The sequence below is a fragment of the Labeo rohita genome, chromosome 8, assembly GCF_022985175.1.
Source record: "Labeo rohita strain BAU-BD-2019 chromosome 8, IGBB_LRoh.1.0, whole genome shotgun sequence".
In the NCBI taxonomy this organism is placed as follows: Eukaryota; Metazoa; Chordata; class Actinopteri; order Cypriniformes; family Cyprinidae; genus Labeo; species Labeo rohita.
In genome coordinates this window covers 2647862-2661788 of record NC_066876.1, presented here as the reverse complement: position 1 = coordinate 2661788, position 13927 = coordinate 2647862, and the positions used below count along the sequence as shown (strand labels likewise).

The following is a 13927-nucleotide window of genomic DNA, read 5'->3' as shown; positions in this document are numbered from 1 at the left end:
CTGTCAGCAGCATTCAGATGGATAATGTTACAAACGAATAAAAGTGCCGCGAAAATGTAGAAAGTTCCAAGCTTTCTACTACTGCTTTACAGCACTGTCATAATAAGGTTGTGGTATAAATAGAATTTTATCTATTCTTTTATCTGTTTTTTCTTAATAATATATTCTAATCTAATCAATCAATCCTAAAGTTAGTGTGTTGCATCCTTGATCAGTGGATAAAAGTAAATTTGATTATTATATCATGGAAATAGAAAGAAAATCCACATACAAAGGGAAAAACCAACCAAGCGTCATTTAGCCAATGAACAATACTACAGTGCAACAGAATACGGCTCAGGTTGATGAATAAATAAATGCAACCAACAAAGCATTTAACTATTATTAAATATAACATAAAAATTGCATAAGAGTTGCATAACAGTATCATTTATTATTCCAAAGGCCAAATACATTTTAATAATGTAGAATTTAAATGAATTATTGTAATTTAATTATTACAATACATTTTGTATATAAAAGTAAAGGAATTTCACTTGTTTTAAGAAAGTAGACTCTCTATTAAATTGCTATAGACTTGCTGAGTCTACTGATCAAAACTTATGTCATGCCATAATATGTTGCCTATTTCTTATTTTTTAAAAAAAGTCATATTATGGTGAGACTGGAAAAATGTAATGTTTAAAAATAATTTTCTTGATTCTGATTTTCTTTGTTTCCTTTACTCCTGATGTGTTCACAATTCACAAATACTGCCTGGAGTTTTATATTCAAAATATCAAAAATATATGTTATATCCTAATATCATTTCTGTAGATGTTCGAGCTGTAAACACTACTACAATAACATTTGCAAGGCAAGAGAGATGAAAGAACTATTCACATACAGTAGTTTCTGTCACATACCTCCAGCTCTCCATTCTCGGCTGCGTCGTGAAGGGGCGTACCAGCCCAGCTGTCTGTCACTATCTCCCCGCCGTGTAGGAGCAGCCAGCTGAGAACCTTGGCATGGCCACGGCTGGCGGCAAAGTGCATGGCAGTGGCCCCGTCATTGTCTCTGTCAGACAGGCTGATTTCTGTGAAACTCATCTGTACAAGACAAAAAGTAACGGATAGTTTGTACAGACATGATAAAATGTTTCTTTTTGCTGTTTGCTGACCTCAATATGCGGGTCATGCGAACATACAAGTCTGATCAAGAACCTACGGATATGATGTGCGATCTATAGACCTTTTCAGCACTAGTTGTCTTCCTATTTCATTTGTATTTTCACAGCATGAAGGTAATGTGTACAAATTTATGAATGAACCACCATTTGTAATAACATTCACACTAATGATAACTTTTGTCCACAGTTCAAACAGTGATTACGTTTTTTTTGTTTTTTTTTTGTGGACAGCAAATTACAGTTTTCAAGCGGCAGTCTATGGAAGCCATGGAATAAAAGAATAAAAAGGGTAAATTTGAGTTTATATTTCACAATTCTGACTTTATTCTCGCAATTCCAAGATTATATCTCACAATTCTGATAAGAAAATCAACTCAACATTTTCTATTTTCCCCTCGGCTCAGAATCATGAGTTTATATCCCACACTTCTGGCCTTTTCCCCTCCTCAGGATTGACAAACTCAAACTGATGATGTCTGAAGAACTAAAACTGTCCAAAACGTACAATAAAATGTGAGAGTGTTAGATCAAGTCTTCACATTAGAAATATCTGTAACACTTTACAGTAATGTGTCATTTGTTAACATTAGTTAATGTATTAACTAACATGACCAAACAATGAACAATACATTTATTGCACTATTTATTAATCTTTCTTAATGTTATAAAAATACAGTCGTTCATTTTTAGTTCATGTTGATTCATAGTGCATTATAATGTTAACAAACACCTCTTGAAAACAACATGAACTAAGATTAATAAATGCTGTAGAAGTATAGTTCATTCTTAATTCATGTTAACTAATGAACCTTACTGTAAAGTGTTACCGAAATCAGATCTGACCCTAGAACCTGGATCCTGCCAGAAAAGTTCTGGTGCCTCATGTATAAACATTGCAAACACACAAAATGGATTTGCATATATATATATATATATATATATATATATAAAAAAAGTGGCATAAATATGTGCACACCGTACAGATGCTTTTGACTGTGTGTACACAATCTTTTTCCTGGGGTGATTTCGATATACACATTTACTCTCTTTAATGGAGATGGAGCACTGAAATTACATCAAGTCATTACGTAGAAGTTAAAAATGATACGAATTTGGGCATATTTATAGTATCACTTTTCCTGTGGCTATGTTCTAATGACAGCGAGGAGTGCAACAGGTGCACAATAATACATCTTTAAACTAAACTGCAGATCTCATGTTATGAGAAATAAATATTTAGCGAGAACAATGATCAATAATGCACACTTATGGTGGAGACTGCCGACTGCTGGACTCAGTGGTCAAACGGTTCATTGTCTGGTTTAAATATGTCCAGTGATAATAGCTTACTGTAAAACCGCAGCTGTGCAGTGTTGATGCCGTGTAGGCATTTCCACAACATTATGAAAAATACCACTGTATTTGAAGTATACAACTTAAAGAAAACTGTACGATTTGCACGTTTCCTTTTTACTTTCTCAGTAATGTGCCGAGTCAGGCAACTGCAGGTTACTGTTTCCACTAAAAATAGCTAAAAGATGTTCATCTTATCAGCAAAACTGGATAAATTTAATGTATTGTTGTATTGTATTGTTTAAAAAAACTGGCCAGATGAAAAGAATGAGATCAATTCTATTCTAAGATATTTATTTGAGAACTATTTTAAAGAGTTTTGTTTTTACGGATATTTTGATATTTATTCTAAAAAAAAATAACAATGAACTTGTACCTTTGACGGTGTTAAACATGGTGTCACGTGGATGGGAATGTGCATGGAACTGATATGCAGATGAGGTTATGAATAGTAAAACTAGGCATCGTAAGCTTCATATACGGTGATTTCGGGGAGGAGAAGGGGTGGAGATGCATGTACAAACAATCTTCCCCTGACTGGGATTTATAAAGAGATATTTGCACGAGTTCTGGCGTACGCAAAACTAGCTTTTGTGCATACATACACTTTTAGGATGAAATCTACAGAGAGTTTTATAAATGAGGACAAATTAATGCTAATAAAAAACTGAGCAGAGTTTGAGGAATAATATAATAATAATCTTAATTGTGTATATTTCAGTGCCCAGACTTCACCTGATCAGCACAAATACTTTTTTTCTTTTGTACCAGTCTGCTTCACATTAACATCCCATCCCATAAAACTTTAAAACTGTGATATCTTATATATTATATATTATATAGATATCTTATATCTTATTTATGAAGACAAACACTCCATGAAACTCGACAACCATAAGATTAAACAACAATACCAAGCACTGAACAAGCAAGGAAAACAATAAATTGTATAAAATATAAAAACAAAACAAAAAAAGAGAAAGAAAATTATTAAAAAAATAAAAAATGACAAATAATTGAACCTGGAAAGATTCTGTGGCAAACTATTTGTAACCAGATGTTTTAAACCATTTTTTTTTTACAATTACTGTACTCATCCAGTAAGGCCAAGTTATGAATAAAAGCTGTTTTTAGCTCACCAGCCAGACAATGACAGTGTTGTGTCCCATCTGGGCAGCAGCGTGCAACGGTGTCATCCCATCATTGGCTCTGATACTTGGCTCCGCCCCGCAGTCCTTCACTAGGTACTGGACGACTTCCAGGTGGCCCTCCTGACATGCAAGGTATAGCGGTGTGGCACCATTCTTAGTTTGGAAATTGACAACTCTAAAATGCAAGCAAAAACACAAAAACAAGAAAAATTACACAATTAAAATGTGATTAGGAATATAACAAATGTTTAATGTTATTTCTATATAACCTGGTTCACGTGAACCAAGAAACCTGAACAAATCGCTGACCCTTCAAAATTATATTACTATTTTCAATTACTGACATTTAATGATGATTTCCAAAGGTGCTGGTTAGGATAACCCTACAGGCCACTAGATCGACAACAGAAAGCGTCTCACTACCATTACACTAGGGTGTCATAAGTGTTAAGCCAATGGTTGCTAAGCTGTTCTAGGTAGTTGTTAGCATGTTGCTGTTGGGTCGCTTTGGTATTCAGATGGTTAAGAATATGTGGATTAAGGTGCCGTTTAATTTATTAACCAAAATAAAAACAACAAGGTAACAGCTTCACATGGTAAAGACAACACCAGACAGAGAACTAAGGCCTTGTTCACACTAATGTGTTTTCGTTTGAAAACGCATCTTTTTCTCTCTGTTTGGGCCTTCCGTCCATGCTGAGACAACATTTTTGTCAAGGAAAACTAAGCTTTTTGAAAACACTCTCCAAAGTGGTAACATTTGAAAACACCCTTTCGCATTGTAGTGTGGACTGTGAAAACGGAGGCTTTTGAAAACGATGACGCATGTTTAGCCATATGACACATATTGTACCGATAGTTATGTATATTTATACCCGTATTATGCCTGTTAAAGGAGAAGTCCACTTCCAGAACAACAATTTACAAATAATGTACTCACCCCCTCCAAGATGTTCATGTCTTTCTTTCTTCTGTCGTAAAGAAATTATGTTTTTTGAGGAAAACATTTCAGCATTTTTCTCCATATAATGGACTGATATGGTGCCCCGAGTTTGAACTTCCAAAATGCAGTTTAAATGCAGCTTCAAATGATCACAAATGTGGTGATTGGTTATTTTAATAAAAATAATACAATTTATATACTTATATACAATTTATATACTACTATGCCAAATGCTCGTCTTGTCTTACTCTGCTTGGACTGTTTTTTTTGGTTCCGGTTCATGACAGTTAGTGTATGTCGAAAAACTCCCATCTCATGTTCTCCCTCAACTTCAAAATCATCCTATATCGCTGTTTTACCTTTTTTGTTAAGAGTGTTTGATCTTCTTTGCATGTTCACTTTGTAAAGACTGAGTCGGTACTTCTGCAGTGATGTAGGATGATTTTGAAATGATATTTGAAGTTGAGGGAGAAAATACGATTGGAGTTTTTCGACATACACTAACTGTCTTGAGTCAGAATACACAGAGTTCAGGGAGAGAAAGACAAGACGAGTGTTTGGCATTAAAAAGTATATAAATTGTATTTTTTAATAAAAATAATCTATCATTTCGCTAGATAAGACCCTTCTTTCTCGGCTGGGATCGTTTACAACCGTTTTTGGGATCGTTTGAAGCTGCATTTAAACTGTATTTTGGAAGTTCAAACTCGGGGCACCATATCAGTCCATTATATGGAGAAAAATGCTGAAATGTTTTCCTCAAAAAACATAATTTCTTTACGACTGAAGAAAGAAAGACATGAACATCTTGGAAGATAAGGGGGTGAGTACATTATTTGTGAATCTTTGTTTTGGAAGAGGACTTCTCCTTTAACTGTTGTTTACTTTCACAATATTGCTACATATGTGTTACTTTGTACACTGTTCATATCCACCTGCAAAGATGACAGAAAATGTACCCGCGATTGTTGTCTGTGGCAAAACATGAGGGCAGTTGAGTTTTAGATCAGACATACAATCAGGAGTGAATGATACCTGGACGCGTCAGTGATTGGTGAGTTAATTTCCTAAATGAAATGATCCTGGCAGGAGAACTGCATGAAAACATTTCATGTCTGTTCTGTCTGTATCGTCTCAGTGAGCTTTTTTGAGGCTTTTCAACATTTGATTTTTCAGTGTGGTTGAGAAACTTGAGGAAAACTCCTGTATTTAGAAGGGCTAAATACAGGAGTTCAGGAGATGAAAAAGAAACAACAGAACAAAACTACACCAAAATCGTCAACTGCATAGTAAGTCAGAAGACTTAGAAGAAGTAACAAGCTGCATGATTTTATGTGTTATTTGTGTCCACAGCATAAATGTTTGGTGTTTTACTCAAACTGTGCAGGTCGTTGAGGAGATTTGTGCCATTAATCATCCAACTCTGGACTTTTGATTCTCCAGTGACAGATAGCAAAAGATGAGTCTCATACACGTACATTGAAGGAGAGGTGCAAACCATATCTACAGCCCAGAATATCAGAGACTTACGAGAGGACTAGGCAACCACAAAGAAGACAAACACCACTCAGGAAATGTCAAAATCTAATGTTATTGTTTGTGTTTAAAGTGTACAACAAATCTGCCACATGTGTACACATAAAATGCTAACCAAATGAGTAATTATTGTGTATATCTGCTAGGTCAATCAATACTTAACAGCAATTCTCCAGATATTTTCACCTTGATCAAAAAGACTAGTTCAAAGATTTTCAATCCATACTTTTAATTCAACCCATAATTATGTATTGCATTCTCATAATTGATTACATCATTACAAAGTCTGAATACCTATAAATCCAGTGAAATTTCATACCAAAGTTGAATGGAAGAAAAAAACAAAAAAAAAAAAAAAAAAACACTCATGACACCACTATACCACACCCCTGCAAACCACCACCAGACTCTCCTCTGTGATTTTCTTTATCTTTACTGACCAATTCCACCCGAAACCTTAAAAAAAAAAATATTACGAATCATTAGTAGGAGGTCCCAGAGACATTGTTGGCCTTCTGAGACAAAGTGCTACACCACTCCAGTGTTTGTTGTTCCCAGGGAAGCGTCCAGCATTAATATGGCTGTCCCAGATCCTTCCTCAAAGTCACGGCAGGAGTTCTAGAAGAGAACAGGAGTCTTCCTATAAATACTATAAAGCTCAGCTTTATTTGGAAACAGACTGACAAGGCATCAATGAGTCTCTTAAGAGGATCAGCGCTGCTTCACTCTCTGTATTCGCCGGCTCTGTACAGGAGACAAACTATGGAGTCTTACTAGAAGAAAAGCTATTGTTTTTACTTTATGGCTTGGATCCGATTTTACACAGGTTGCTCTCGTATCCCCTCGTCCCCTGAACGTGTTTTTTATGAAAAATAATGAAAAGAATACAGTTACAGTATGTGTGTTTCATGTGGATTCAGTATTGGCTACTGTATGTTCAGAATAGTATATTGCCATACTACTCTATTTCAGCAATATAATTAGTATACTGTAAAAAGTATTCCAATGTGACTTTTTAAGTGAAAGAATATTAGCTTTGATTAAATTGGATATGAAATTGCTAAATAAGATTTCCAAGATTAAAACTCAAATTTACCTATGCTTTGAAATGTTTACCATACTTTCAGCATACTTTCATTTAATAAATATTTTGTCCGTTGATCGCAGTATGCAGTAGCTACACTAGTATTCTATTCCAAACATACTCATGGAATGGAAAATGTATATCACACAGATATTTTGAGAAATGTTACTGTTAAAATCAATAAATCAGCCTATACTGCAAGTTTACTGCAAGCTGTGACAGGAATGTTCTAGTTTGTCAGATTGCGCTCTCGCTCTCTCTCTCTCTCTCTCTCTCTCTCTCTCTCTCTCACTAGGGATGCAACAATACAGTTAGTCCACGGTTCAATACGTACCTCTGTGTTTCACCACGGTTTTTGGTTTGGTTCTGGTATCTTTCCACTTCAGTGTGTGTGTGTGTGTGTTTTTTTTTTTTTTTTTTCACTGGAGAAAGTGTGAATGCCTTAGTATATGTCTCCTTATTTTTTCTTTTGAGAGAGGTATTATTTTTTTTCGATTTTTACGCAAAATAGAATGGGTTTCATTCACACTGGACGCCAGAGGGCGCCCTCGTGCAGAAAATCCACATATGCGTCAAAGAGAAAACACTGATGACGCTCTGTTCCAGTTTCTCTAATATTGATAAAAGCATCGCTATTGCTGTAACTGAATAAAAACAAGATATAACGCTAAATGTTTTGAATAATGAAATGTAAGGACAATAAACACTGGTCTACAATAATATATGGTTTATCTGTGTTCTTCAAGCCATCTTGTGTATTTTCATAAGCCATTGCTAATCGACATACATAGAATAGAGTATAGAATTTATTGTCTGGCTCATTCTGTGATAAGAATCCACATCAGATCACATAAGGGGTAGTTCACATGTCGCGCCTAAAACGCGTGGATTACGTGTGTTACTTTTTCAAATATAATCAGGGCAGCGTTTCCTCATTTCAGCACGTGAAATCGCGGGCACACACACAGCAAATTCCGAGAGAAATAAAACAAGGACGTTATTTAAATGCAAAACCGATAAACTGCAATTCACAAGCGCGTATTGAACCGTGGATGTCGTACCGAACGGTTTGATATTATATTGAGAATTGTGACTTTACTATTACACACACACACACACACACACACACACACAGAGAGTCAAACACAGCATTAAAGAGCAGAATTAAAACCTGCCAGTGACCAGGTAAACAGTCGGACTGTGGGAAGCATCTAATTCAACAACCAGACAAAATAACACGGTCAATTTAATAGCAATGCAAATGAATTCGGCATACAATTGGATATGTTTCACAATAGATATTGACATTACTAGATGACTCAGACAGTGGGTTGTTAATCTAACAAACACATCAAAATAACAAACATGTGACTGTGATGGAGAGGCTTCCAAAGAAAAATAAAGAGATGCTGAATTTTTAAAACAGGAAGAGGAATTAATCAGGGGCTCAGTCATTAGGAAGTGATCAGACGTGTGAATCTTTCATGAGTGTAACCCAAACAGGCACAGTCACCCGCATGCTGGGTGGGGGGGCCAGAGCACCACACACAGAGCAAAAAAAAAAAAAAAAAAAAAAAATGACATAATGACCACAAAAATACGCACATACAGATTGAACTTTGGTTATTTATATGGCTATAATAATGACAAACTGAAATACATTACGTTTAGAATTTATGTTCTTGTTTCACCATTGTAGAGTATTGATGGTGTGTCATAATCATTATTTTCAAAATGTACAGCCTAGATTCATATTGCACAGAACTTTACGGAAACAATGTTTGTAATGACATCACAACACTATTGTATATTCACAAAGGTCCCTGACCTGATACAGCCTTATTTGCGGCACAGCTGTCCTTCCTGTATAAATAATTTAGGTTCGAGTGAAAAGGTAACAGAAGCAGCTGTCAGAAGATGTGTGGCAGAGCAAAGCACTTCATCCAACAAAGTCCCACTTGACCTCTTATTCACAAGGCTCAGTTGATAAGCTTTTTTTGATTGCTACAGTTCTCACATGAGGAAAACCTTGATAAACAAGAACATGCCAGTCAACTATAAATGGTGCTGGAAAGTAATGGAGACAAGCTAAATTTGGACAAAAGGACAAATGTGGAATAATGCACCAGTAGCACTTTTCCATGCAATTACAGTGAATGTGCTGCAAATCAGACCATTGAGTCAATAATTCGGAATCTCAATACAGGACCAGTCTGAAAAAATAATTCAAATTCTGTAAAGTGGATCAACAGATTCAATGCTACTTCTCTCAAAGGAGGGCTTAGAGAAAGTGCTGAAGGGAGAGCACATTCACGTACACAATACCTTTACAACAACCCTGTTAGACTATGATAAATGATGAAAATGCCCATTTGTACCGCTTTACAATCTCATTTCATCAGCTGCTCTGTACTTATAGCTGATGTAAACAGGTAAAAAGGTAGCCTAAAAAGTGTGCTTCATATGGTAACATCTAAACTAAAAAAATGTTATTTAACATGAATCAACCTAAATACATTAGGCTGCACCAGCAAATGTAAATTTAAGGTTAAGACCTGGTAAAAATAACTGTTTAATTGCAAGTTACCACTTTTTACAGTGCATCATAGTGAATATTCAAAATATTCCTAAATTATACTCTAAACGTTACTGAATTTCAAAATAACTAATTAAAAACAATATGATTTTTTAAAATGAGATCACTGATTAATTGATTGGGTTTCAGAAAAGGTAAGTAGTACTTTCCCTTTCCTTTTGGATTAATAGCATAATTCATCCAACATTTTTTGCATTAGTAAGCAAAATGCAAACTTTCAGAATAAATAAACAGAATGAACACTATTAATTCATTTTATAAATAATTTAGTATCATGTAAGGACAGAAACGTTCTCAGTTTTAACTTGGTTGGAAAATGAGAACACCAAAATTGCAGTAATATATTTTCAGGTCTTTAAGTTTCGATACAATATACTCTGGGAGAAAGTCGAGATTCTTAGTGAATAATTAATAGGTTTACAAGAATCTAAGGAATCGATTTTGGTCTGTTTCTCATCAGAAGGTAATCAATCTAAATTAACCTGTCTAATATATTCCACAAAAATACATCAACAACTCTGTCACCTTTGAATCTTACACTTTGTGCAAATAAGAGTCCATCCTCCCATCTCTGACACATGAGGTCATTGAGGCGAGTTAGTGCCCCTAATCTGCATTAGCTGGTTGTGTAACTGCTTCCCACCCCCTTTGTGGCACCTTACGTCTACATTGACTTTTACGACCAGTGCATTCATGTGAACCATTAGCTTTATCACAAGAGAACCACAGCGTGTCCTCCGTGGCCTGTGAGAACAGGATACGCATGAGCAACACCCCAATTTGATCTCTTCTCATAAATCGCCGGTTCATTCCCTTTATCTACATCTGTCCCGGCACATATTCTCCTTTCACAAAAGACACTGATACCCTAATGAGGCCAACAGCGTGCTCCATTGAGCAGTCAGTCTGACCTGAGTTGATAATGCTCAGTGTGTCCTGCCATGGCCAAAAGACAGTGAGATAGCAGGAGGAGACAGCATTTGCCACATGTGCTGGTCTTCTGCTTTTTTATTCTCTATTATATATTACGTGGTGTATGTAAGTTACAACTGCACCATGTTAATAATGTGTTGTTTTAACAGGGAACAGTATTAACACAGTGTCTAAATTTTATATAAGTTGTACCACCTTATGTTAATTAAAGAGAATGGACCTTAGTAAGGGTACATGGCAGATTAAAATAAGGATGTTAGTAAATCATGGAGGGATGATAAAATGCATTGATTATTTACAACTTACCCAAATTCTAAGTCTGCCATTACTTGAATATGTAAAAACTAATTGTGTATTTGTTAACAGTAGTATTAAAATACTAATGTTGTGCTAGTCATTTGTCTTTTATTAAAGGAATAGCTCATACAAAAATACAAATTTGCTAAACATTTACCAACCCTCACGGTAACGAGATGTAGACTGTAGTTTGTTTCTTTATCAGTGCAGATTTGACGAAATGTGTCATTCCATCACTTGTTCACCAATGGATCTTCTGCAGTGAATGGGTGCCGTCAGAATGAGACATCACAATAATCCACACCATTCCAGTGAAAAGCTTTGTGTTTGTAAGAAATAAGTCCATCATTTGAACATTAATTGTTGCTGCTGGACAAAATAAGAGTCCATAATACACAATAACGCTTCCTTCAGTGAAAAAGTCCATCCCTTGTTCTCCTTTACCGATATATTTGTTTAGAGCTGTTTTGGACTGTTTTGACTTGTAAACGGTATTGGATCTGTGCATATTTCTTGAAATTTCCTTTTCACTTGGATAGAAGACTTGTATTTTAGTCAGATGCAACAGTTTGAAGTTAAAAACATCTTCATGGTTTTGTTACACATTACAAACATGCAGCTTTTCTTTTTTACAAGATGTGAATTGATGGACCGGAGTCTTGCTTTTATCAAACTCTCATGCTGACAGCACCCATTCTCAGCAGAGATGAGCTCCACTGGTGAGCTAAATGCTACATTTCTTCACATCTATTCGGATGAATAATTCATATACATCTTGGATGGCCTGAAGGTAAGTACACTGTAAAAAAAAATCAGTAAAATTTACGGCAAAAAACGCCAGCTGGGGTTGCCAGAATTCTACCGTAAAAAAAATACAGTAACAACGTTTTACGGTTTTCACTTAAATTTACAGGTAAATAGCATAATTTCATTAACTGGTGTAATGTTAATGTACCAACCTATTAAAGTACTGAAATCTGTTTTGTACCCACACTGTAAAAAACAATTTGCTGAGTCAACTTAAAATAATTTGTTACCTGGCAACCTTTAAAAAATTTTTAAGTTCAGTAAACTCCAAAAATGTTTATTCAACTTGAAATGTTAAGTTATACTAAGTGACAACTTGGATATTTGAGTTGATGCAACTTAAAATTTTAAGGCAGCTGGGTTACTTACCTTGCTTTTAAGAGTTTTATTTCAAAAAAACAAAAACACATGAAATTAACAAAAAAAAAAAAAAAATGTAACACAGGGAATTCTGGGAATGTCAATTTATGGTTATTCACTGTAAATTTTACGGCCAGTTTTTACAGTGTATTTGTTTAGCAAATTTTCATTTTTGGGTAAACTATTCCCTTAATTATTGCTTAGTTTCAAACTATGAACCTGTAAAAAGTAGTTGATCAGCTACCACAATGCTCTATTCCTTACTAATTCTTTAATCAGAGTTTCTTTTTAGTTAATAGTAGTTAGTTAGTTAGTTAATAATCGTTAGTTAAAATAGCGTTACTCATTTGTTCCCGTAGTTAATAGTAGTAGTTAATACATAAAACACGCAAGTATTGTAACTGGAAGCACAAACTTGCTTTCTTGGTGTATGAGAACCAATGAGGATTGTTCTTGTGCATAAAGCAAGACCGGACGAGCTGCCATTGACCCATGATGTCTCTTCAGAAAACCTGGCTTAATGAACTGTTTGAAGCTTAAATGTTTGAATGAACAGAAATCTCTTGAATTCTGTTCAAGAAAAAAAAAAAAAAAATACATATGTATTTTGAAGATTAAAATTTGGGTAAACTATGATTTTAAAATGCTATGACATACTGAATGGTGCTTTATGATATAGTTCAGTAAAGAAAAGAAAGAAAAATGGTGAAGGATTTTGATATAAGCCAAGCGGAGACTGGTTTTCCTTTGCTGTAAACAAAACTTGGTTCTCATGAGACTAGCATATATTCTCACTGGAGCTTAAACTATATGGTTTATGAAGTTTAAATATGTATATATTTACTTGCACAAATGCATCGATTCACTTCATAAGGCCTTTATTAACCCCTCCAAAGCCCTTTTTGTGATGGATGGATCATTATAAAGCTTGGAAGAGGCAGGACATTTTTTTAATTCGACTCAGTTTGCATTCGTCTAAAAGAAGAACGTCATATACAACTAGGATAGCTTGAGGATGAGGAAATTATGGAGTCATTTTCATTTTTGTGTGAACTGTCCCTTTAAGTCACTGATTAACTACAATGGAGAAACTAACCAGCTAGTCATGACTGTTGTAACGTGGCTGCACCTCTGTCATTTAAACAACATTTGTTCAAAAATATAGGACTGTCATTAAGATTTTGGTTTGAATCGAAATCTTTCTAAACGCTGCTGTAACAAACATGGCACCTGATGAATTAAGCTATTTTTTGTTCCCTATCATTTTGATTTGTCATGTTTTTTTTTTTTTCTTACGGTTCCTAACCCTAGACACAGATCAACAGCTGTAGCTCAACCACACAGGATTGCGATGCTTTTGTTAGATTTAGACTAATACAAACCTCTCTAAGGTGTGTCATGTTTATTGCATATCCCATTAGACCATTGTGCCAGAAGACTATCTACATCAGTAAGCTGTGTTGCTATAAATCATCCGACAACACTATGCAGTGACCTACGTATCATTTTAACCACCATGTCAAGATTCATGACCCCTGACTAAGAGATTTTCCCTGTAACAAGAAGAGAAGATAATGCACAATTACAATGCACATGCCCTGACCCTTCTGACACGAGAATGTTATCTCTACCCTCCAAAAGCAAGCCTATCATCACAATGCAGAAAACTCCTACAAAGCAGACTTCTATTCAGGAGTAT

At 35.2% G+C, this 13927-nt stretch overlaps 1 protein-coding gene across 10 annotated transcripts in view; it reads right to left on the bottom strand.

The window, feature by feature from the left end:
* espn (espin) overlaps nt 1–13927 on the bottom strand; it is a 69996-nt gene that overhangs the window by 46164 nt on the left and 9905 nt on the right. For 9 of the 10 annotated variants that reach the window (XM_051116397.1, XM_051116400.1, XM_051116401.1 and 6 more), the window contains 2 exons: nt 3661–3847; nt 906–1088 (listed from right to left, as the gene is read on the bottom strand). In XM_051116397.1, coding sequence (XP_050972354.1) covers nt 906–1088; nt 3661–3847 — 370 coding nt within the window. The remainder of the gene's footprint in view (nt 1–905; nt 1089–3660; nt 3848–13927) is intronic. The other variant, XM_051116405.1, reaches the window with a different exon arrangement.